The 25,664-nt window shown below is 45.2% G+C and overlaps 2 protein-coding genes across 10 annotated transcripts in view; one reads left to right on the top strand and one right to left on the bottom strand.

The window, feature by feature from the left end:
* The window catches only part of plod3 (procollagen-lysine, 2-oxoglutarate 5-dioxygenase 3), a 61,674-nt gene extending 58,851 nt beyond the window's left edge, over positions 1-2,823 (top strand). For 3 of the 5 annotated variants that reach the window (XR_016483007.1, XM_090183302.1, XM_090183303.1), the window contains one exon: positions 390-2,823. Coding sequence is in view for 2 of the 5 variants with exons in the window: in XM_090183302.1 (XP_090039428.1) it covers positions 390-545 (156 nt within the window). In the remaining 3 variants the exon portion in view is untranslated. The remainder of the gene's footprint in view (positions 1-389) is intronic. The other 2 variants (XR_016483005.1, XR_016483006.1) reach the window with 2 other exon arrangements.
* Positions 2,824-7,172: 4,349 nt separating this feature from the next.
* Positions 7,173-25,664, bottom strand: part of atp1b2a (ATPase Na+/K+ transporting subunit beta 2a) — a 110,431-nt gene continuing 91,939 nt past the window's right edge. The window contains exons 5-10 of one of the 5 annotated variants that reach the window (XR_016483001.1): positions 17,394-17,519; positions 17,199-17,258; positions 17,017-17,043; positions 11,636-11,731; positions 8,453-10,248; positions 7,173-8,415 (exon numbers count right to left, since the gene is read on the bottom strand). Coding sequence is in view for 2 of the 5 variants with exons in the window: in XM_090183299.1 (XP_090039425.1) it covers positions 10,078-10,248; positions 11,636-11,731; positions 17,017-17,043; positions 17,199-17,258; positions 17,394-17,519 (480 nt within the window). In the remaining 3 variants the exon portion in view is untranslated. Of the gene's footprint in view, positions 10,249-11,635; positions 11,796-17,016; positions 17,044-17,198; positions 17,259-17,393; positions 17,520-25,664 lie in introns of all 5 variants that reach the window. The other 4 variants (XR_016483002.1, XM_090183299.1, XR_016483003.1 and 1 more) reach the window with 4 other exon arrangements.

Genomic DNA, 25,664 nt, shown 5'->3' with positions numbered 1-25,664 from the left:
CTCTCTCTCTCTCTCATACACACACATACACACACAAACTGTAACGTGTTTCATGGTGGAGGGTGCTCTCTCTGTCTCCTCTCTCTCTCTCTCTCTCTCTCTCTCTCTGTCTCTCTGTCTCTGTCTCTGTCTCTCTCTCTCTGTCTCTCTCTCTGTCTCTCTCTCTGTCTCTCTCTCTGTCTCTCTCTCTGTCTCTCTCTCTCTCTCTCTGTCTCTCTCTCTCTCTCTCTCTCTCTCTCTCTCTCTCTGTCTCTGTCTCTGTCTCTGTCTCTCTCTCTGTCTCTCTCTCTCTCTGTCTCTGTCTCTGTCTCTCCTCTCTCTGTCTCTCTCTCTCTCTCTCTCTCTCTCACACACACACACACAAACTGTGTATGTAACTTGTGTTTCAGGGTGGAGGGTGCCGGTTCCTTCGTTATGACTGTAATGTGGAAGCACCTCGTAAAGGATGGTCTTTCATGCACCCAGGCAGACTGACTCACTACCACGAGGGCCTGCCTACAACCAGCGGGACTAGATACATCATGGTTTCCTTTGTTGACCCCTAAACCCTGACCTCTAACCCCTGAACACACCACCCAGGTGACTAGATACATTATGGCATCCTTCATAGACCCATAGACACTGGTGGCGTGTGTGCGTGTGCGTGCGTGTGCGTGTGTGTGTGTGTGTGTGTGTGTGTCAGTCAGTCAGTCAGTCAGTCACATAGCAGATGGGTCTTCTCATTGCCGTAGTAACACAAACCACTGAGTTTCATAGCAACCAGTTGAGCGACTTGAATCATGATCGGATCAGGCCAATCAGCTGCAGAGAGGTCAGTTTGATGAAACCTCACCATGCTGCCTTTGAAATGTACATGTTAGTCATTTAGTAGATGTTCTTATCCAGAGAGACTTACAGTCAGGACATTACAGTACAATACATCACCTTCAGATAGCTAGGTGGACCAGTCATAGTCAGGACATTCACCTTCAGATAGCTAGGTGGACCAGTCATAGTCAGGACATTCACCTTCAGATAGCTAGGTGGACCAGTCATAGTCAGGACATTCACCTTCAGATAGCTAGGTGGACCAGTCATAGTCAGGACATTCATCTTCAGATAGCTAGGTGGACCAGTCATAGTCAGGACATTCATCTTCAGATAGCTAGGTGGACCAGTCATAGTCAGGACATTCATCTTCAGATAGCTAGGTGGACCAGTCATAGTCAGGACATTCATCTTCAGATAGCTAGGTGGACCAGTCATAGTCAGGACATTCATCTTCAGATAGCTAGGTGGACCAGTCATAGTCAGTACATTCACCTTCAGATAGCTAGGTGGACCAGTCATAGTCAGGGCATTCATCTTCAGATAGCTAGGTCGACCAGTCATAGTCAGGACATTCATCTTCAGATAGCTAGGTGGACCAGTCATAGTCAGTACATTCATCTTCAAATAGCTAGGTGGACCAGTCATAGTCAGTACATTCATCTTCAGATAGCTAGGTGGACCAGTCATAGTCAGGACATTCATCTTCAGATAGCTAGGTGGACCAGTCATAGTCAGGACATTCATCTTCAGATAGCTAGGTGGACCAGTCATAGTCAGGACATTCATCTTCAGATAGCTAGGTGGACCAGTCATAGTCAGGACATTCATCTTCAGATAGCTAGGTGGACCAGTCATAGTCAGGACATTCATCTCCAGATAGCTAGGTGGACCAGTCATAGTCAGGACATTCATCTTCAGATAGCTAGGTGGACCAGTCATAGTCAGTACATTCACCTTCAGATAGCTAGGTGGACCAGTCATAGTCAGGACATTCATCTTCAGATAGCTAGGTGGACCAGTCATAGTCAGTACATTCATCTTCAGATAGCTAGGTGGACCAGTCATAGTCAGGACATTCATCTTCAGATAGCTAGGTGGACCAGTCATAGTCAGGACATTCATCTTTAGATAGCTAGGTGGACCAGTCATAGTCAGTACATTCATCTTCAGATAGCTAGGTGGACCAGTCATAGTCAGTACATTCATCTTCAGATAGCTAGGTGGACCAGTCATAGTCAGGACATTCATCTTCAGATAGCTAGGTGGACCAGTCATAGTCAGGACATTCATCTTCAGATAGCTCACATAGTCAGTGGATTTCTTTCTCAATATGCTTCCTCATTTTTCTTCGACCCCTGACCTCTGTAGCTAGCTGTGTGTGTTTGGTGTGTGTGTGTTAATTTAAGTGTTTGATGTAACGGCAGGCTGATGTGGGTGTCATGTTACAGCGTTGCTATAGTAACCAGCCTCTCCCTGTGAGTGGAGAAAAGATGATTGACACTCTCCTAAGAGAGAGAACTGAACTTTCTGATAGAAATACCATGAATAGATCATCTGAGCTGTTCTACATGATAGAAACTCTAATCAATAGATCTGAAAAACACTCCACAAGACGTAGTTCTATAATATCATGAGTAGATCGGCACTGTCTGTTCTACATGATCTGTTTCTATGTGCTGTCTGTTCTACATGATCTGTGTCTATGCGGTTGTCTTGAAGGTAATGTTGTATAGTTTTATATTTCAGAAACCAACACGACCTTGGTCTTCAGAGGTCTGTCAGAAACATGTATTTTATCATCATGTTTTAAACTACTGCTTCAGACTGAGGCCCAAATGTTGCAACTTAAATCTGGTGTTTTTATTGGTATATTTTGTTATTGTTTTCTAGTGTTCTGGTCCCATGTTAGCAAAGTGTGTCTGTCCATCTGACATGCTTTTATCAAGCTTTGTACAAAGTGCCCTAAATTATTTGTTATGATTGAGAAATAAAGTTTCACATTTTAATAAATAATTAGATCTATATGTCTGTCTGTTAGTTTGCAGTCTTTGTTTGTGTGATTATTTGGTTGAGAGTTCAGCAGTTCACCACTAGATGGCATATCATATAAACTGTAGTTCAGCAGCTAACCACTAGATGGCATATCATATAAACTGTAGTTCAGCAGCTAACCACTAGATGGCATATCATATAGATTGTAGTTCAGCAGCTAACCACTAGATGGCATATCATATAAACTGTAGTTCAGCAGCTAACCACTAGATGGCATATCATATAGATTGTGTATTCAGCAGTTCACCACTAGATGGCATATCATACAGATTGTGTAGTTCAGCAGTTCACCACTAGATGGCATATCATATAGATTCATATATCATATAGACCACCAGGTAGGTAGGTGTCTGTTGTCTGCAAATCAGAGACATGTCATAAGCGTGCCTATGTTACACTCAGTCAAAATGAAAGTTACACACAATCAATCACACATGATAACTGTCTCACAAAACTACTGGTTTAAGGCTATTTTCATTCTCTCTTTCCTCTCCCTCTTCTCTCCCATTCTCTCTTCAGTAGTCTCTGTGTCTCGTCTGAGGAATGAAGTTTTCCAGTTTGAATGGTGGCTGAGAGAATCGGCACCTCCCACAACAGCCATATTGGGGAGGGCAATGTCAGTTATCCAATGTCACTAAGGCTGTGTGTGTGTGTGTGTGTGTGTGTGTGTGTGTGTGTGTGTGAGAGAGAGTCCGCTGAACTGGATTAGATTGAATGGGATTATAGCTCCGGGATTACAGTTACACCCCCCATCTATTTCTCTCCTCTCTTTCACTCCTTTTACCCTCATCTCTAGCCTGTCATACTCTCCCTCTATCTTTGTGTCTGGCCTCCCTCCTCCCTCCATCTTTCTCTCTTCATATGTCCTAACCCTGGCCTCCCTCCTCCAACCCTTCATATGTCCTAACCCTGGCCTCCTCCCTCCTCCATCTCTTCATATGTCCTAACCCTGGCCTCCTCCCTCCCTCCTCTCTTCATATGTCCTAACCCTGGCCTCCTCCCTCCCTCCCTCCTCCATCTCTTCATATGTCCTAACCCTGGCCTCCTCCGTCCCCCCCCCCCCCTCCATCTCCTCATATGTCCTAGCCCTGGCCTCCTCCCTCCCTCCTCTCTTCATATGTCCTAACCCTGGGATCCTCCATCTCTTCATATGTCCTAACCCTGGCCTCCTCCGTCCCCCCCCCCTCCATCTCCTCATATGTCCTAGCCCTGGGCTCTTCCCTCCCTCCTCTCTTCATATGTCCTAACCCTGGCCTCCTCCCTCCCTCCCTCCTCCATCTCTTCATATGTCCTAACCCTGGCCTCCTCCCTCCCTCCCTCCTCCATCTCTTCATATGTCCTAACCCTGGCCTCCCTCCTCCAACCCTTCATATGTCCTAACCCTGGCCTCCTCCCTCCCTCCCTCCTCCATCTCTTCATATGTCCTAACCCTGGCCTCCTCCGTCCCCCCCCCCCCCCATCTCCTCATATGTCCTAACCCTGGCCTCCTCCCTCCTCCAACCCTTCATATGTCCTAACTCTGGCCTCCCTCCTCTCTCCCTCCTCCAACCCTTCATATGTCCTAACCCTGGCCTCCTCCCTCCTCCAACCCTTCATATGTCCTAACCCTGGTCTCCTCCCTCCTCCAACCCTTCATATGTCCTAACCCTGGCCTCCTCCCTCCTCCAACCCTTCATATGTCCTAACCCTGGCCTCCTCCCTCCTCCATCTCTTCATATGTCCTAACCTTGCCCCCCCCCTCCCCCTCCCTCCTCTCTTCATATGTCCTAACCCTGGCCTCCCCCCTCCCTCCTCTCTTCATATGTCCTAACCCTGGCCTCCCCCCTCCCTCCTCTCTTCATATGTCCTAACCCTGGCCTCCTCCCTCCCTCCCTCCTCTCTTCATATGTCCTAACCCTGGCCTCCTCCCTCCCTCCTCTCTTCATATGTCCTAACCCTGGCCTCCTCCCTCCCTCCTCTCTTCATATGTCCTAACCCTGGCCTCCCTCCCTCCCTCCCTCCCTCCCTCCTCTCTTCATATGTCCTAACCCTGGCCTCCTCCCTCCCTCCTCTCTTCATATGTCCTAACTCTGGCCTCCTCCCTCCCTCCCTCTCCCCTCCCTCCTCTCTTCATATGTCCTAACCCTGGCCTCCTCCCTCCCTCCTCTCTTCATGTCCTAACCCTGGCCTCCTCCCTCCCTCCTCTCTTCATATGTCCTAACTCTGGCCTCCTCCCTCCCTCCTTTCTTCATATGTCCTAACCCTGGCCTCCTCCCTCCCTCCTCTCTTCATATGTCCTAACCCTGGCCCCCCCTCCCTCCCTCCCTCCTCTCTTCATATGTCCTAACCCTGCCCCCCCCCCCCTCCCTCCCTCCTCTCTTCATATGTCCTAACCCTGCCCCCCCCCTCCCTCCCTCCCTCCTCTATTCATATGTCCTAACCCTGGCCTCCTCCCTCCCTCCTCTCTTCATATGTCCTAATCCTGGCCTCCTCCCTCCCTCCCTCCCTCTCCCCTCCCTTCTCTCTTCATATGTCCTAACCCTGGCCTCCTCCCTCCCTCCTCTCTTCATATGTCCTAACCCTGGCCTCCTCCCTCTCTCCTCTCTTCATGTCCTAACCCTGGCCTCCTCCCTCCCTCCTCTCTTCATATGTCCTAACCCTGGCCTCCTCCCTCCCTCCTCTCTTCATATGTCCTAACCCTGGCCTCCTCCCTCCCTCATCTCTTCATATGTCCTAACCCTGCCCTCCCTCCCTCCCTCCCTCCTCTCTTCATATGTCCTAACCCTGGCCTCCTCCCTCCCTCCTCTCTTCATATGTCCTAACCCTGGCCTCCTCCCTCCCTCCTCTCCATATGTCCTAACCCTGGCCTCCTCCCTCCCTCCTCTCTTTATATGTCCTAACCCTGGCCTCCTCCTCTCTTCATATGTCCTAACCCTGCCCCCCCCCTCCCTCCCTCCCTCCTCTCTTCATATGTCCTAACTCTGGCCTCCTCCCTCCCTCCTCTCTTCATATGTCCTAACCCTGCCCTCCCCCCCTCCCTCCTCTCTTCATATGTCCTAACCCGGCCTCCTCCCTCCCTCCTCTCTTCGTATGTCCTAACCCTGGTCTCCCCCCTCCCTCCTCTCTTCATATGTCCTAACCCTGGCCTCCTCCCTCCCTCCTCTCTTCATATGTCCTAACCCTGGTCTCCTCCCTCCCTCCTCTCTTCATATGTCCTAACCCTGGCCTCCCCCCTCCCTCCTCTCTTCATATGTCCTAACCCTGGCCTCCTCCCTCCCTCCTCTCTTCAAATGTCCTAACCCTGGTCTCCCTCCCTCCCTCCTCTCTTCATATGTCCTAACCCTGGCCTCCTCCCTCCCTCCTCTCTTCATATGTCCTAACCCTGGCCTCCTCCCTCCTCTCTTCATATGTCCTAACCCTGGCCCTCTCCCTCCCTCCCTCCCTCCCTCCCTCCCTCCCTCCCTCCCTCCCTCCCTCCCTCCCTCCCTCCCTCCCTCCCTCCCTCCTCTCTTCATATGTCCTAACCCTGGCCTCCTCCCTCCTCTCTTCATATGTCCTAACCCTGGTCTCTCCTCTCTTCATGTCCTAACCCTGGCCTCCTCCCTCCCTCCTCTCTTCATATGTCCTAACCCTGGCCTCCCTCCCTCCCTCCTCTCCTCATATGTCCTAACCCTGGTCTCCTCCCTCCCTCCTCTCTTCATATGTCCTAACCCTGGCCTCCCTCCCTCCCTCCTCTCCTCATATGTCCTAACCCTGGTCTCCTCCCTCCCTCCTCTCTTCATATGTCCTAACCCTGCCCCCCCCCCCCTCCCTCCCTCCCTCCTCTCTTCATATGTCCTAACCCTGGCCTCCCCCCCTCCCTCCCTCCCTCCTCTCTTCATATGTCCTAACCCTGGTCTCCCTCCCTCCTCCCATCCATCCATCTTTCTCTCTGTACAGCATCAGTATTATTCATATGTTCTTATATAAGGTCTCTTCTCTTTTGTCAGCTACAGTCACTCTGTTTATATAACCTGCTGTGTGTTTTATACACACAATTACAGACACGATACCTAGCCTCCAGCCTAACCTTGACCTCCTTGGTCATGTGTGTACTATCTATCGTCTCTAAATGTATCCATCTATCTCAATCACACAGATACTGTCTATATCTGGGTCTGGTCTGGTATAAATGTGTCATATCTGATCCTGATAACTCTTATATCTAGCTAGGTTTTACTTCTGGTGTAGTAAGGTGCATCCTGGGTAATGTGAGAGGAGATATATACATCTTAAATGAGCCACACTCTCTTTCATCCCTCTCCTTTCTCTCAAAGCACTCGAGACAAACCTTTTAAACACAAAATCTTTTTATTTCTTGTTTTTACAGCAATATTCTTCAGAAGGTTCCACATGGAATATCTGAGGCAGTAATACAGATGATGTCATTATTAACCACATCTAGTTTGTATCTGCTGAACGTTGCACAGAAAAGGAATTGAGAACAAATGAAAAGAAAACAAATTCTTACTAAGATGGAGGGATGGAGACAGGCTGGGCTCTGATTGGTCAGACAGCCCAGACCAGGAAGTGGCATCACTGTTTAAAGGGAAAGGATTGGTTTAGAGATTAAAGGGGCATGACCAACAGCAAGACGAAAGGCTCACATGTGGCACAACAGTGTGAGTGGCGGGTGTGTGGTGAAGTTAGGGCGAGACTCCGGCCTGATGCTGTGGTTGCCGTGGTAACTGTACACAATGTTGTGTTCTAAACCGCCACTAGGCTGATGACACACAAACAAACACAGCACAAATAAACGAGTGGAGAAACAGAATAAAAAAGAAAGACATTAAAAGCAGAAATCCCCTTGATATATCGACCCAGTATCACCCCAATATCAACCCAGTATCAGCCCAATATCAACCCAGTATTACCCCAATATCACCCCGTATCACCTCAATATAGACCCAGTATTACCCCAATATCACCCCGTATCACCTCAATATCGACCCAGTATCACCCCAATATCAACCCAGTATTACCACAATATCGACCCAGTATTACCCCAATATCAACCCAGTATTACCCCGTATCACCTCAATATAGACCCAGTATTACCCCAATATCACCCCAATATAGACCCAGCATTACCCCAATATTACCCCTGCTTCACCCCAGTATCAACCCAATATCGCCCCAGTATTGCCCCAGTATCAACCCAATATTGCCCCAGTATCACCACAATATTACACCAATATCACCCCAATATTACCCAAATATCGCCCCAGTATTGCCCCAATATTACCCCAATATCGCCCCAGTATTGCCCCAATATCGCCCCAGTATTGCCCCAATATCGCCCCAGTATTGCCCCAATATTACCTCAATATCACCCCAGTGTTGCCCCAATATCACCCCAGTATTACCCCGATATTGCCCCAATATCATCTCAATATATCGTCCACTTCCCTTAAAGTATTCAAACGCACCACAGGTATTCAAACTGACCTAGCAACTAGTGACCTAGCGATATGTCTTACAGCTAGGTACCCAGGACCTATATGATCTAGTGGCTAACAGCTAGCTAACCAGGACCTAGCGACCTAGGGGCTAACAGCTAGCTAACCAGAACCTAGCAGTATGGCTAACAGCTAGCTGGCTAACCAGGATCTAGCGGCTAACAGCTAGCTGGCCAACCAGGACACCAGGACCTAGCGGCTAACAGAGCAGCTCTACCACAACAAACTGAACAGAAGATAAAACACACTAACTGACATTACTAAAAGTCTGTCTGTTAGCCAGCCGCCTCTATCTCTACTCTAACCATTACTCTGTCTTAACCTCTAACCTTTACCCTTCACTCTGTTTACCTGACACTACTTAACTCTTTATTAATCTTACAGCGTTGGAAAATTCATAGGTATCATATCATCATGCCATCTTTTATTTTAAATCTCAAATCCTCTATGTGTCTAAAGCATCCACAAGAAAATATCTATTTACACTCAGTCACCCACTCTGATATATGTCATATATATTGTTGAAGAAACATTCTCTGATTAAATGGACTGAAAACAACAAAAATATCCTGGACTTGTGTGTGTGTGTGTGTGTGTGTGTGTGTGTGTGTGTGTGTGTGTGTGTGTGTGTGTGTGTGTGTGTGTGTGTGTGTGTGTGTGTGTGTGTGTGTGTGTGTGTGTGTGTGTGTGTGTGTGTGTGTGTGTGTGTGTGTGTGTGTGTGTGTGTGTGTGTGTGTGCGCCCGCGCCGTAGAAGGCTTTCATTTCAGATAAAGGAGACATCCATTTCAAAAGTATAAATTAAATTAAAGACCAAATTCATCAACACACAAAAAATAAAAATTGTTTGATAAGTTACTAAGAACCCTAAGAGGAGGAGGAAGAGGAGGAAGAGAAAAGCATAATTATTCGATGTAGAAAGGTGGAGAGTGGGAAAATGAGGAAGAGCAGAGGGCAGGGGGAGGGGCGTTGATGAGGATTACAGAAAAACAGATTAGAGAGGGGGATGAGCAGACTGATGGAGAGAGAGAAAGAGAGAGAGGGAGAGAGACAGACAGAAGAGAGGGATGAGTAGAATGATAGAGAGAGAAAGACAGAGAGGGAGAGATACAGAGAGAGAGAGGGAGAGACAGAGAGGGAGAGAGACAGACAAAGAGAGAGGGATGAGTAGAATGATAGAGAGAGAGAAAGACAGAGGGAGAGAGAAAGAGAGAGAAAAAGAGAGGGAGAGAGACAGATCGAAAGAGAGAGGGATGAGTAGAATGATAGAGAGAGAGAAAGACAGAGAGGGAGAGATACAGAGAGAGAGAGGAAGAGGAAGAGACAGAGAGAAAAAGAGAGGGAGAGATACAGAGAGAGAGAGGAAGAGACAGAGAGAGAGAAAGAGGAAGAGACAGAGAGAAAAAGAGAGGGAGAGATACAGAGAGAGAGAGGAAGAGACAGAGAGAGAGAGAAAGAGGAAGAGAAAGAGAGAAAAAGAGAGGGAGAGAGACAGATGAAGAAGGAGACACATTGGACCTCCTTTCATCCTTCCCTCTCCTCCTGGTCTCCATTTCCAGGGGTCTGATATGGTCCTACATGTGGCAGTAACGTGTGTGTGTGTGTGTGTGTGTGTGTGTGTGTGTGTGTGTGTGTGTGTGTGTGTGTGTGTGTGTGTGTGTGTGTGTGTGTGTGTGTGTGTGTGTGTGTGTGTGTGTGTGTGTGTGTGTGTGTGTGTGTGTGTGTGTGGTGTTTAGTGGTCTAGTTCTTAGGTGAGGTGATTCTGAGTTTGAAAGAGACGCGTCCAGCGAACTTGTCTCTCTCTCCACCGGTCTTCAGTGTGTTGGAGTTGATCTTACACTCAACATTCACATCTGTATTCAGAGAGATGTTGAGGAACTTCACTGCTACCAGGGGCTGGGAGTAGTTCAGCTACATCCATACAGAGAGAGAAACACACAGAGAGAGAAACACAGAGAGAGAGAAACACACAGAGAGAGAAACACAGAGAGAGAAACACAGAGAGAGAGAGAAACACAGAAAGAGAAACAGAGAGAGAGAAACAGAGTGAGAAACACAGAAAGAGAAACACACAGAGAGAAACACAGAAAGAGAAACACACAGAGAGAGAAACACAGAGAGAAACACACAGAGAGAAACACACAGAGAAACACAGAGAGATAGAAACACAGAGAGAGAGAAACACAGAGAGAGAGAGAGAAACACAGAGAGAGAGAAACACACAGAGAAACACAGCGAGAGAGAAACATAGAGAGAGAGAAACACAGAAAGAGAAACAGAGAGAGAGAAACAGAGTGAGAAACACAGAAAGAGAAACACACAGAGAGAAACACAGAAAGAGAAACACACAGAGAGAGAAACACAGAGAGAAACACACAGAGAGAGAAACACACAGAGAAACACAGAGAGATAGAAACACAGAGAGAGAGAAACACAGAGAGAGAGAGAAACACAGAGAGAGAGAGAAACACAGAGAGAGAGAGAAACACAGAGAGAAACACAGAGAGAAACACACAGAGAGAGAGAAACACACAGAGAGAGAGAAACACAGAGAGAAACACACAGAGAGAGAGAAACACAGAGAGAGAGAAACACAGAGAGAGAAACACACAGAGAGAAACACAGAGAGAAACACAGAGAGAGAGAAACACAGAGAGAGAAACACACAGAGAGAGAGAAACACAGAGAGAGAGAAACACAGAGAGAGAAACACAGAGAGAGAAACACAGAGAGAAACACAGAGAGAGAGAAACACACAGAGAGAGATAAACACAGAGAGAAACACAGAGAGAGATAAACACAGAGAGAGAAACACAGAGAGAGATAAACACAGAGAGAAACCCAGAGAGAAACACAGAGAGAGAGAGAAACACACAGAGAGAGATAAACACAGAGATAAACACAGAGAGAGAGAAACACAGAGAGAGAAACAAGTTAAAGAAGATATTCAGCATAGTAAAGGGCAGTTGCGTCAAAAGGCACGTGCCCCCTCAGATTTTATAATATATATAAATATATTTAAATAAATATAATATATTTGTGTATATATATATATATATATATATATATTTATACATACATACAACTCTTAAAGAATCAATGTACATCCTTCATTTAAATGACAATTGAACCGATAAAGAGGTATATTTAGATAACCTATGCAGAAAACTAGACATTTTGGACATAGAATGATGATGAGTACAGCTCTAGATCTAGAAAAGTCTGTCCATCCTCGTGTACTTCATGGCTCTGACTGAATGGGGGCAACACTGGTGAAGGGCTGTGTGACTCTGTGTACCTGGGCCTTCTTGCCATAGTAGGGGAAGTACATGAGGTTAAAGGTTCCGTTGGGAGGGTAGTAGGCCAACTCTCCGATCGCATCACTGTCCTCTTTCTGTAGACACACACAGAGTCATGAGGTTAAAGGTTCCGTCTCCGATCGCATCACTGTCCTCTTTCTGTAGACACACATAGTCAGCTTTCTATTGATAATTCTATTGGTTGAACTCGTATCTATTACATTTTAGCAGAGCGACTTACAGGAGCAATTAAGGTCAAGTGCCTTGCTCAAGGGCACATTGACAGATTTAGGCTTTATCTATCTATATCGCTATCTCTATATCTAACTATATCTATATATCTATCTATATCTCTATATCTATATCTAACTATATCTATATATCTATCTATATCTCTATATCTATATATATATATATCTAACTATCTATATCTATATCTATATATATATATATATCTAACTATCTATATCTATATCTATATATGTATATATCTATCTATATCTATATATATATCTATCTATATCTATATCTATATATCTATCTATATCGCTATCTCTATATCTATCTATATCTATATATATATCGCTATCTCTATATCTAACTGTATCTATATATCTATCTATCTATCTATATATCTATATATATATATATATCTATCTATATCGCTATCTCTATATCTATATATCTATCTATATCTCTATATCTATATATATATCTATACCTCTATATCTATATATATATATATATATCTATATCTATCTATAAAATATCTATCTATATCTATCTATATATCCATCTATATCTATATATCTATCTGTTCTATCTATCTATATCTCTATCTGCTGGGCCTTCAGAAAGTATTCATACCCTTGACTCATTTTGTTGTGTTACAGCCTAATTTCAAAATGGATTACATTGATTTGTTTCTCACCCATCTGCACACAATATCCCATAATGACAAAGTGAAAACATGTTTTTAGACATTTTTACAAATGTACAAATTAAATACAGAAATATCTAAGTTACATACAGCACCACACCTACTCATTCAAGGGTTTTCCTTTATATATACTATTTTCTACATTGTAGAATAATAGTGAAGACATCAAAACTATGAAATAACACATGGAATCATGTAGTAACCAAACGAAGTGTCAAACAAATTAAAATATATTTTATATTTGAGATTCTTCACAGTAGCCACCCTTTCCCTTGATGACAGCTTTGCACACACTTGGCATTCTCTCAACCAGTTTCGTGAGGTAGTCACCTGGAATGTGTTTCAAATAACAGGTGTGCCTTGTTAAAAGTTAATTTGTGGAATTTCTTTCCTTAATGTGTTTGAGCCAATCAGTTGTGTTGTGACATGGTAGGGGTTGGATACAGAAGATAGCCCTATTTTACTCCCTCCACCTACCCAAGGACATCAGAGTACAAAAATCGGTTATCCACCTAACTGAGGAACTAAATTGAACCTTGCGTAATACCCTAGATGCAGTCGCAGAAAACCAAAAAACATTTGTCATAAGAAACTAGCTCCCTGGTATAAAGAAAATACCCGAGCTCTGAAGTTTCCAGAACATTGGAACGGAAATGGTGCCACACCAAACTGGAAGTCTTTCACTGCTGCTCGATCATCCTATTTTTTAATTAATTTTTTAATTTCACCTTTATTTAACCAGGTAGGCAAGCTGAGAACAAGTTCTCATTTACAACTGAGACCTGGCCAAGATAAAGCATAGAGGAGAATAAGAACAATCCAACATTTATTTTTGATACTGTCGCAAAGCTAACTAAGCGTAGGATGGCTTTCACTTCAGCAGTGATATATTCATTAACTTCTTTGAGGAAAAGATCATGATCATTAGAAAGCAAATTACGGACTCCTCTTTAAATCTGCATATTCCTCCAAAGCTCAGTTGTCCTGAGTCTGCACAACTCTGCCAGGACCTAGGATCAAGAGAGACGCTCAAGTGTTTTAGTACTATATCTCTTGACACAATGATGAAAATAATCATGGCCTCTAAACCTTCAAGCTGCATACTGGACCCTATTCCAACTAAACTACTGAAAGAGCTGCTTCCTGTGCTTGGCCCTCCTATGTTGAACATAATAAACGTCTCTCTATCCACCGGATGTGTACCAAACTCACTAAAAGTGGCAATAATAAAGCCTCTTTTGAAAAAGCCAAACCTTGACCCAGAAAATATAAAACACTATCAGCCTATTTCGAATCTCCCATTCCTCTCCAAAAAAAAATTAAAAAGCTGTTGCGCAGCAACTCACTGCCCTCCTGAAGACAAACAATGTATACGAAATGCTTCAGTCTGGTTTTAGTGAAGGTGAATAAGCTTGTGAAGCTGTTCTGCCTGCGGTTATGGACCACTGACCTGTTCACTGGACCTGCTGTTTTCAACTCTCAAGAGACAGCAGGAGCGGTAGAGATACTCTGAATGACCGGCTATGAAAAGCCAACTGACATTTACTCCTGAGGTGCTGACCTGTTGCACCCTCTACAACCACAGTGATTATTATTATCTGACCCTGCTGGTCATCTATGAACGTTTGAACATCTTGACCATGTTCTGTTATAATCTCCACCCGGCACAGCCAGAAGAGGACTGGCCACCCCTCAGAGCCTGGTTCCTCTCTAGGTTTCTTCCTAGGTTCTGGCCTTTCTAGAGAGTTTTTTCCTAGCCACCGTGCTTCTACATCTGCATTGCTTGCTGTTTGGGGTTTCAGGCTGGGTTTCTGTAAATCACTTTTTGACATCGGCTGATGTAAAAAGGGCTTTATAAATACATTTGATTGATTGATATTTGGTAAAAGACCAAGTCCATATTATGGCAAGAACAGCTCAAATAAGAAAAGAGAAACAAGAGTCCATCATTACTTTAAGACATGAAGGTCAGTCCACCATTACTTTAAGAGACATGAAGGTCAGTCCATCATTACTTACTAAGAGACATGAAGGTCAGTCCATCATTACTTACTAAGAGACATGAAGGTCAGTCCATCATTACTTTAAGAGACATGAAGGTCAGTCCATCATTACTTTAAGAGACATGAAGGTCAGTCCATCATTACTTTAAGAGACATGAAGGTCAGTCCATCATTACTTTAAGAGACATGAAGGTCAGTCCATCATTACTTTAAGAGACATGAAGGTCAGTCCATCATTACTTTAAGAGACATGAAGGTCAGTCCATCATTACTTTAAGAGACATGAAGGTCAGTCCATCATTACTTTAAGAGACATGAAGGTCAGTCCACCATTACTTTAAGAGACATGAAGGTCAGTCCATCATTACTTTAAGAGACATGAAGGTCAGTCCATCATTACTTACTAAGAGACATGAAGGTCAGTCAATGCGGAAGATTAAGAACTTTGAAAAGTTTCTTCAAGTGCAGTCGCAAAAACCATCAAACACTGTGATGAAACTGGCTCTCATGAGGACCGCCACAGGAAAGGAAGACCCAGAGTTACCTCTGCTGCAGAGGATAAGTTCATTAGAGTTAACTGGCTCTCATGAGGACCGCCACAGGAAAGGAAGACCCATAGTTACCTCTGCTGCAGAGGATAAGTTCATTAGAGTTAACTGGCTCTCATGAGGACCGCCACAGGAAAGGAGGACCCAGAGTTACCTCTGCTGCAGAGGATAAGTTCATTAGAGTTAACTGGCTCTCATGAGGACCGCCACAGGAAAGGAGGACCCAGAGTTACCTCTGCTGCAGAGGATAAGTTCATTAGAGTTACCTGGCTCTCATGAGGACCGCCACAGGAAAGGAGGACCCAGAGTTACCTCTGCTGCAGAGGATAAGTTCATTAGAGTAAACTGTCTCTCATGAGGACCGCCACAGGAAAGGAAGACCCAGAGTTACCTCTGCTGCAGAGGATGTTCATTAGAGTTAACTGGCTCTCATGAGGCTGGGTTTAGGCTGGGTTTCTGTACAGCACTTTGAGATATCAGCTGATGTACGAAGGGCTATATAAAATAAATTTGATTGATTGATTGATGAGGACCGCCACAGGAAAGGAGGACCCAGAGTTACCTCTGCTGCAGAGGATAAGTGTAATAGAGTTACCAGCATCAGAAATTGCAGCCCAAATAAATGCTTCACAGAGTTCAAGTAACAGACACCAATAAGAGGAAGAGACTTGCTTGGACCAAGAAACACGAGCAATGGACATTAGACCGGTGGAAATTTGTCCTTTTATCCTGAAAAACCACTATGCTTGAAAATATGGAGAGTGGTTGTCAGTAATGTGTTGTATTGGATTTGCCCCAAACAGAACACTTCGTATTCAGGATAGAATGGTTCAAACAGAACACTGTATTCAGGATAAAATGGTTCAAACAGAACACTGTATTCAGGATAGAATGGTTCAAACAGAACACTGTATTCAGGATAGAATAGTTCAAACAGAACACTGTATTCAGGATAGAATGGTTCAAACAGAACACTGTATTCAGGATAGAATGGTTCAAACAGAACACTGTATTCAGGATAGAATGGTTCAAACAGAACACTGTATTCAGGATAGAATGGTTCAAGCAGAACACTGTATTCAGGATAGAATGGTTCAAGCAGAACACTGTATTCAGGATAGAATGGTTCAAACAGAAGACTGTATTCAGTATAGAATGGTTCAAACAGAACACTGTATTCAGGATAGAATGGTTCAAACAGAACACTGTATTCAGGATATAATGGTTCAAACAGAACACTGCATTCAGGATAGAATGGTTCAAACAGAACACTGCATTCAGGATAGAATGGTTCAAGCAGAACACTGTATTCAGGATAGAATGGTTCAAACAGAACACTGTATTCAGGATAGAATGGTTCAAACAGAACACTGTATTCAGGTATAGAATGGTTCAAACAGAACACTGTATTCAGGATAGAATGGTTCAAACAGAACACTGTTTTCAGGATAGAATGGTTCAAACAGAACACTGTATTCAGGATAGAATGGGTCTCAGGACAAAACATTAATTCCTTTGCCACATTATTTGAAGTATTATGTTAGTGCCTTGTTGTGCCTCGACACAATCCTGTCTTGGACCTCTATGGACAATTCCTTCGACCTCATGGCTTGGTTTCTGCTCTGACATGCACTGTCAACAGTTGGACCTTATATTTCCAAATCATGTCCAATTAATTTAATTTACCACAGGTGGAGTCCAATCAAGTTGTAGAAACATCTCAAGGATGATCAATGGAAAAAGGATGCACCTGAGCTCGAGTCTCATCGCAAAGGGTCTGAATACTTATGTAAATAAGGTATTTCTGTTTTTTACTTTTAAGAAATTTGCTAAGGCCTGTAAATACTTTCTGAAAGTTGTCTATCTATCATTCTCCAGGTCAGTCTTACCCATTCATCTTGCCCCACTTTATATCTCTGATAATGGAGGGATGAAAGACAAAAACACAGAGAGAGAGAGAGAGGGAGAGAGAGACGGAATGATGACATTAAAAGGTAAAGATGAGTGAAACACATGATGAAGAGACATGCAGAGTTCCAACAATACATAAGGGTGACATAGCCAGCCTGACCTTGGCTCCACAGGTGACATAGGGAGATTGGCCGTCCTTCCCTGGAAGCATCCCGATCACCTGAGGACAGAGGTTGGAGGTCAAGGTTTACCAGGGGGGTTAGCAGGTGCGTGTGTGTGTGTATGTGTGATGGTGTGTGTGTGTGTGTGTGTGTGTGTGTGTGTGTGTGTGGGGGGGGTGTGTGTGTGTGTTTACCCGGTTCAGTTTGATGAGAACACAGGGTTGTCCCTTCTGGTAACCGTAGGTCCGGTCTGTGATCCCAGAACACTCCTCTAGAGTGGAACGATTAAACTGACACGAACGCTTAGGGTTGTTCCTCACCTAGGATTGAACATCATATTATTCTATACAATATATGTTATATTCGGGTGGTTAGGGGGGTTAGAGTTAGAGTGGTTAGGGTGGTTAGAGTTAGAGTGGTTAGGGTGGTTAGAGTTAGAGTGGTTAGGGTGGTTAGAGGGGTTAGGGTGGTTAGAGTGGTTCGAGTTAGAGTGGTTAGGGTGGTTAGAGTTAGAGTGGTTAGGGTGGTTAGAGGGGTTAGGGTGGCTAGAGGGGTTAGGGTGGTTAGAGTGGTTAGGGTGGTTAGAGTTAGAATGGTTAGGGTGGTTAGGGTCGTTAAAGTTAGAGTGGTTAGGATGGTTAGAGTGGTTAGTGTTAGGGTGGTTAGGGTGGTTAGAGTTAGGGTGGTGAGGGTGGTTAGAGTGGTTAGGGTGGTTAGGGTGAGGGTGGTTAGAGTTAGAGTGGTTAGGGTGGTTAGTATTAGGGTGGTTAGGGTGGTTAGTGTAAGGGTGGTTAGTGTGGTTAGGGTGGTTAGTGTTAGGGTGGTTAGTGTTAGGGTGGTTAGGGTGGTTAGTGTTAGGGTGGTTAGTGTTAGGGTGGTTAGAGTGAGGATGGTTAGAGTGAGGATGGTGAGGGTGGTTAGAATGAGGGTGGTTAGAGTGGTTAGTGTTAGAGTGGTTAGGGTGGTTAATGTGGTTAGTGTTAGGGTGGTTAGTGTTAGGGTGGTTAGAGTTAGAGTGGTTAGAGTTAGGGTGGTTAGAGTTAGGGTGGTTAGAGTTAGAGTGGTTAGAGTTAGGGTGGTTAGAGTTAAAGTGGTTAGAGTGGTTAGAGTTAGAGTGGTTAGAGTTAGAGTGGTTAGAGTGGTTAGAGTTAGGGTGGTTAGAGTTAGAGTGGTTAGAGTTAGGGTGGTTAGAGTGGTTAGGGTGGTTAGGGTGGTTAGAGTGGTTAGGGTGGTTAGAGTTAGGGTGGTTAGAGTGGTTAGGGTGGTTAGAGTTAAAGTGGTTAGAGTTAGAGTGGTTATTGTGGTTAGAGTTAGAGTGGTTAGAGTTAGGGTGGTTAGAGTTAGAGTGGTTAGAGTTAGGGTGGTTAGAGTTAGAGTGGTTAGAGTTAGGGTGGTTAGAGTTAGGGTGGTTAGAGTTAGGGTGGTTAGAGTTAGGGTGGTTAGAGTGGTTAGAGTTGGAGTGGTTAGAGTGGTTAGAGTTAGAGTGGTGAGAGTGGATAGAGTTAGGGTGGTTAGAGTTAGAGTGGTTAGAGTTAGAGTGTTTAGAGGGGTTAGAGTTAGAGTGGTTAGAGTGGTTAGGGTGGTTAAAGTGGTTAGAGTGGTTAGGGTGGTTAGAGTTAAAGTGGTTATGGTGGTTAGAGTTAAAGTGGTTAGAGTGGTTAGGGTGGTTAGGGTGGTTAGAGTTAGAGTGGTTAGGGTGATTAGTTAGTGTGGTTAGGGTGGTTAGAGCTAGGGTGGTTAGAGTGGTTAGACTGGTTAGAGTTAGTGTGGTTAGGGTGGTTAGAGTTAGAGTGTTTAGAGTGGTTAGTGTTAGAGTGGTTAGGGTGGTAAGAGTTAGGGTGGTTAGTGTTAGGGTGGTTAGAGTGGTTAGTGTTAGGGTGGTTAGGGTGAGGGTGGTTAGAGTGGTTAGTGAGGGTGGTTAGAGTTAGAGTGGTTAGGGTGGTTAGAGTTAGAGTGGTTAGGGTGGTTAGAGTTAGAGTGGTTAGGGTGGTTAGAGTGGTTAGAGTTAGAGTGGTTAGAATTAGGGTGGTTAGAGTGGTTAGGGTGGTTAGAGTGGTTAGTGTTAGGGTGGTTAGGGTGGTTAGTGTTAGGGTGGTTAGTGTCAGGGTGGTTAGAGTGGTTAGGGTTAGAGTGATTAGGGTGGTTAGAGTGGTTAGGGTGGATAGAGTTAGGGTGGTTAAAGTAGTTAACCACCCTAACTACTGTAACCACCCTAACTCTATCCACCCTAACCACTCTAACCACCCTGTGTTAGGGTGGTTAGTGTTAGGGTGCTTAGTGTTCGGGTGGTTAGGGTGGTTAGAGTTAGAGTGGTTAGGGTGGTTAGGGTGGTTAGAGTTAGGGTGGTTAGGGTGAGGGTGGTTAGAGTTAGAGTGGTTAGGGTGGTTAGAGTTAGAGTGGTTAGAGTGGTTAGTATTAGGGTGGTTAGAGTGGTTAGGGTGGTTAGTGTAAGGGTGGTTAGTGTGGTTAGGGTGGTTAGTGTTAGGGTGGTTAGGGTGGTTAGGGTGGTTAGTGTTAGGGTGGTTAGGGTGGTTAGTGTTAGGGTGGTTAGTGTTAGGGTGGTTAGAGTGAGGATGGTTAGAGTGAGGATGGTGAGGGTGGTTAGAATGAGGGTGGTTAGAGTGGTTAGTGTTAGAGTGGTTAGGGTGGTTAATGTGGTTAGTGTTAAGGTGGTTAGTGTTAGGGTGGTTAGGGTGGTTAGAGTTAGGGTGGTTAGAGTGGTTAGGGTGGTTAGAGTGGTTAGGGTGGTTAGTGTTAGGGTGGTTAGAGTGAGGATGGTTAGAGTGAGGATGGTGAGGGTGGTTAGAATGAGGGTGGTTAGAGTGGTTAGTGTTAGAGTGGTTAGGGTGGTTAATGTGGTTAGTGTTAAGGTGGTTAGTGTTAGGGTGGTTAGGGTGGTTAGAGTTAGGGTGGTTAGAGTGGTTAGGGTGGTTAGAGTGGTTAGGGTGGTTAGAGTTAGGGTGGTTAGAGTGGTTAGGGTGGTTAGAGTTAAAGTGGTTAGAGTGGTTAGAGTTAGAGTGGTTATTGTGGTTAGAGTTAGAGTGGTTAGAGTTAGGGTGGTTAGAGTTAGGGTGGTTAGAGTTAGAGTGGTTAGAGTTAGGGTGGTTAGAGTGGTTAGGGTGGTTAGAGATAAAGTGGTTAGAGTGGTTAGAGTGGTTAGAGTTAGGGTGGTAGAGTTAGAGTGGTTAGAGTTAGAGTGTTTAGAGGGGTTAGAGTTAGAGTGGTTAGAGTGGTTAGGGTGGTTAAAGTGGTTAGAGTGGTTAGGGTGGTTAGAGTTAAAGTGGTTATGGTGGTTAGAGTTAAAGTGGTTAGAGTGGTTAGGGTGGTTAGGGTGGTTAGAGTTAGAGTGGTTAGGGTGGTTAGTTAGTGTGGTTAGGGTGGTTAGAGCTAGGGTGGTTAGAGTGGTTAGACTGGTTAGAGTTAGTGTGGTTAGGGTGGTTAGAGTTAGAGTGTTTAGAGTTAGAGTGGTTAGGGTGGTAAGAGTTAGGGTGGTTAGAGTGGTTAGTGTTAGAGTGGTTAGGGTGGTTGGAGTGGTTAGTGTTAGGGTGGTTAGAGTGGTTAGTGTTAGGGTGGTTAGGGTGAGGGTGGTTAGAGTGGTTAGTGAGGGTGGTTAGAGTTAGAGTGGTTAGGGTGGTTAGAGTTAGAGTGGTTAGAATTAGGGTGGTTAGAGTGGTTAGGGTGGTTAGTGTTAGGGTGGTTAGAGTTAGAGTGGTTAGGGTGGTTAGAGTGGTTAGGGTGGATAGAGTTAGGGTGGTTAAAGTAGTTAGGGTGGTTAGTGTTAGGGTGGTTAGTGTTAGGGTGGTTAGTGTTCGGGTGGTTAGGGTGGTTAGAGTGGTTAGGGTGGTTAGAGTGGTTAGGGTGGATCAAGTTATGGTGGTTAAAGTGGTTAGGGTGGTTAGTGTTAGGGTGGTTAGAGTGGTTAGGTGGTTAGAGTTAGAGTGGTTAGGGTGGTTAGAGTTAGAGTGGTTAGGGTGGTTAGAGTTAGAGTGGTTAGGGTGGTTAGAGTTAGAGTGGTTAGAGTGGTTAGAGTTAGGGTGGTTAGAGTGGTTAGTGTTAGGGTGGTTAGTGTTAGGGTGGTTAGTGTTAGAGTGGTTAGGGTGGTTAGAGTTAGGGTGGTTAGAGTGGTTAGGGTGGATAGAGGTAGGGTGGTTAAAGTGGTTAGGGTGGTTAGTGTTAGGGTGGTTAGTGTTAGGGTGGTTAGTGTTCGGGTGGTTAGGGTGGTTAGAGTGGTTAGGGTGGTTAGAGTTAGCGTGGTTAGGGTGGATCGAGTTAGGGTGGTTAAAGTGGTTAGGGTGGTTAGTGTTAGGGTGGTTATAGTGGTTAGAGTGGTTAGGGTGGTTAGAGTGGTTAGTGTTAGGGTGGTTAGTGTTAGGGTGGTTAGAGTGGTTAGGGTGGTTAGAGTTAGAGTGGTTAGGGTGGTTAGAGTGGTTAGGGTGGATAAAGTTAGGGTGGTAAGAGTGGTCAGGGTGGTTAGTGTTAGGGTGGTTAGAGTGGTTAGGGTAGTAAGAGGGGTTAGGGTGGTTAGAGTTAGAGTGGTTATTGTTAGGGTGGTTAGAGTGGTTAGAGTTAGAGTGGTTAATGTTAGGGTGGTTAGAGTGGTTAGGGTGGTTAGAGTGGTTAGGGTGGATAGAGTTAGGGTGGTTAAAGTGGTTAGGGTGGTTAGTGTTAGGGTGGTTAGTGTTAGGGTGGTTAGTGTTAGAGTGGTTAGTGTTAGGGTGGTTAGGGTGGTTAGTGTTAGGGTGGTTAGTGTTAGGGTGGTTAGTGTTAGGGTGGTTAGTGTTAGGGTGGTTAGAGTGGTTAGGGGGTTAGAGTTAGAGTGGTTAGGGTGGTTAGAGTGGTTAGGGTGGATAGACTTAGGGTGGTTAAAGTGGTTAGGGTGGTTAGTGTTAGGGTGGTTAGAGTGAGGGTGGTTAGAGTTAGAGTGGTTAGGGTGAGGGTGGTTAGATTGAGGGTGGTTAGGGTGAGGGTGGTTAGAGTGAGGGTGGTTAGAGTTAGAGTGGTTAGAGTTAGGTTGGTTGGAGTGGTTATTGTTAGGGTGGTTAGTGTTAGGGTGGTTAGGGTGAGGGTGGTTAGAGTGGTTAGGGTGAGGCTGGTTAGAGTTAGAGTGGTTAGGGTGAGGGTGGTTAAGTTGGTTAGAGTGGTTAGTGTTAGGGTGGTTAGAGTGGTTTGGGTGGTTAGAGTGGTTAGGGTAGTTGGAGTTAGGGTGGTTAGAGTTAGAGTGGTTAGGGTGGTTAGAGTGGTTAGAGTGAGGGTGGTTAGAGTGGTTAGAGTTAGGGTGGTTGGAGTGGTTAGTGTAAGAGTGGTTAGGGTGGTTAGTGTTAAGGTGGTTATTTTTAGAGTGGTTAGTGTTAGGGTGGTTAGGGTGGTTAGTGTTAGGGTGGTTAGTGTTAGGGTGGTTAGAGTGGTTAGGGGGTTAGAGTTAGAGTGGTTAGGGTGGTTAGAGTGGTTAGGGTGGATAGAGTTAGAGTGGTTAAAGTGGTTAGGGTGGTTAGTGTTAGGGTGGTTAGAGTGAGGGTGGTTAGAGTTAGAGTGGTTAGGGTGAGGGTGGTTAGATTGAGGGTGGTTAGGGTGAGGGTGGTTAGAGTGAGGGTGGTTAGGGTGAGGGTGGTTAGAGTGAGGGTGGTTAGAGTTAGAGTGGTTAGAGTTAGGTTGGTTAGAGTGGTTAGTGTTAGGGTGGTTAGTGTTAGGGTGGTTAGAGTGGTTAGGGTGAGGCTGGTTAGAGTTAGAGTGGTTAGGGTGAGGGTGGTTAAGTTGGTTAGAGTGGTTAGTGTTAGGGTGGTTAGAGTGGTTAGGGTGGTTAGGGTGTTTAGAGTTAGAGTGGTGAGAGTGGTGGTTAGAGTTAGAGCGGTTAGGGTGGTTAGAGTTAGAGTGGTTAGACTGGTTAGAGTTAGTGTGGTTAGGGTGGTTAGAGTTAGTGTGGTTAGAGTGGTTAGAGTGGTTAGGGTGGTGAGAGTTAGAGTGGTTAGGGTGGTTAGAGTTAGAGTGGTTAGAGTGGTTAGGGTGGTTAGACTGGTTAGAGTTACTGTGGTTAGGGTGGTTAGAGTTAGAGTGGTTAGGGTGGTTAGAGTTAGAGCGGTTAGGGTGGTTAGAGTGGTTAGGGTGGTGAGAGTTAGAGTGGTTAGAGTTAAAGTGGTTAGAGTGGTTAGGGTGGTTAGAGTTAAAGTGGTTAGGGTGGTTAGAGTTAGAGTGGTTAGAGTTAAAGTGGTTAGGGTGGTTAGAGTTAGTGTGGTTAGGGTGGTTAGAGTTAGTGTGGTTAGGGTGGTTAGAGTGGTTAGGGTGGTGAGAGTTAGAGTGGTTAGGATGGTTAGAGTTAGAGTGGTTAGAGTTAGAGTGGTTAGGGTGGTTAGAGTTAGTGTGGTTAGGGTGGTTAGAGTGGTTAGAGTGGTTAGAGTTAAAGTGGTTAGGGTGGTTAGAGTTAGAGTGGTTAGAGTTAGTGTGGTTAGGGTTAGAGTTAGTGTGGTTAGGGTGGTTAGAGTGGTTAGGGTGGTGCGAGTTAGAGTGGTTAGGGTGGTTAGAGTTAAAGTGGTTAGAGTTAGAGTGGTTAGGGTGGTTAGAGTTAAAGTGGTTAGAGTTAGAGTGGTTAGAGTGGTTAGAGTGGTTAGAGTTAGAGTGGTTAGAGTTAGGGTGGTTAGAGTTAGAGTGGTTAGAGTGGTTAGAGTTAAAGTGGTTAGGGTGGTTAGAGTGGTTAGAGTTAGAGTGGTTCGAGTTAAAGTGGTTAGGGTGGTTAGAGTTAGTGTGGTTAGGGTGGTTATAGTTAGAGTGGTTAGAGTTAGAGTGGTTAGGGTGGTTAGAGTTAGAGTGGTTAGGGTGGTTAGAGTTAGAGTGGTTAGTGTTAGGTTGGTTAGAGTGGTTAGAGTTAGGGTGGTTAGAGCGGTTAGAGTTAAGAGTGGTTAGAGTGGTTAGAGTGAGGGTGGTTAGAGTTAGAGTGGTTAGGGTGAGGGTGGTTAGGGTGGTTAGAGTGGTTAGAGTTAGGGTGGTTAGAGTGGTTAGAGTTAGAGTGGTTAGAGTTAGAGTGGTTAGAGTTAGAGTGGTTATGGTGAGGGTGGTTAGGATGGTTAGGGTGAGGGTGAGGGTGATTAGAGGTTAGAGTGATTAGTGGTTAGAGGGTGATTAGTGGTTAGAGTGGTTAGGGTGGTTAGAGTTAGAGTGGTTAGTGTGGTTAGAGTTGTTAGAGTGGTTAGAGTCAGAGCGGTTAGAGTGGTTAGAGTGGTTAGGGTTAGAGTGGTTAGAGTGGTTAGAGTGGTTAGGGTTAGAGTGGTCAGAGATAGAGTGGTTAGGGTGGTTAGAGTTAGAGTGGTTAGAGTGGTTAGGGTTAGAGTGGTTAGAGTTAGAGTGGTTAGAGTTAGAGCGTTGGACTCGTAACCAGCAGGTAGTCTAGTGGTTAGAGCATTGGGCCAGTAACCAGCAGGTAGTCTAGTGGTTGGAGTGTTGGGCCAGTAACCAGCAGGTAGTCTAGTGGTTAGAGTGTTTGGCCAGTAACCAGCAGGTAGTCTAGTGGTTCGAGTGTTTGGCCAGTAACCAGCAGGTAGTCTAGTGGTTGGAGCGTTGAGCCAGTTACCAGCAGGTAGCCTAGTGGTTAGAGCATTGGGCCAGTAACCAGCAGGTAGCCTAGTGGTTAGAGCGTTGGGCCAGTAACCAGCAGGTAGTCTATTGGTTAGAGCGTTGGGCCAGTAACCAGCAGGTAGTCTAGTGGTTAGAGCGTTGGGCCAGTAACCAGCAGGTAGCCTAGTGGTTAGAGCATTGGGCCAGTAACCAGCAGGTAGTCTAGTGGTTAGAGCGTTGGGGCAGTTACCAGCAGGTAGCCTAGTGGTTAGAGTGTTGGGCCAGTAACCAGCAGGTAGTCGAGTGGTTAGAGCGTCGGCTCAGTAACCAGCAGGTTGTCTAGTGGTTAGAGTGTTGAACTAGTAACCAGCAGGTAGCCTAGTGGTTAGAGTGTTGGGCCAGTAACCAGCAGGTAGTCTAGTGGTTAGAGCGTCGGCTCAGTAACAAGCAGGTTGTCTAGTGGTTAGAGCGTTGGGCCTGTAACCAGCAGGTAGCCGAGTGGTTAGAGCATTGTGTATTTGACAGGATACATCAATCAACATGTCTGTAAATGTGGCAGATTTAGCCAGCTAGCTAGTTCTTCCCTGGGTCGGGGGAGAATTAGCCAGCAAGCTAGTTCTTCCTTGGGTAGAGGTCGATTTATCCAGCTAGCTAGTTCTTCCCTGAGTAGGGGTAGTTAGGTTAACCCTAACCAATATGCTGTGTTTACTGTAAATGTTGCAGATTTAGCCAGCTAACTAGTTCTTCCTTGTTCTGCGTTATAGTTCTGCGTTATAGCTCGATTTAAATTTTAAGGTAATTTCTGAGTGAGCCGACATATGCTGTGTTTACTGTGAATGGGGTAGGTTAACCCTAACCAATATGCTGTGTTTACTGTGAATGGGGTAGGTTAACCCTAACCAATATGCTGTGTTTACTGTGAA

This window comes from Oncorhynchus mykiss, chromosome 9 (assembly GCF_057628025.1).
Source record: "Oncorhynchus mykiss isolate SJ-2025 chromosome 9, ASM5762802v1, whole genome shotgun sequence".
Lineage (NCBI taxonomy): Eukaryota > Metazoa > Chordata > Actinopteri > Salmoniformes > Salmonidae > Oncorhynchus > Oncorhynchus mykiss.
Note: the sequence above shows the minus strand (reverse complement) of the source record. Positions and strands in the feature narration are given on the sequence as shown.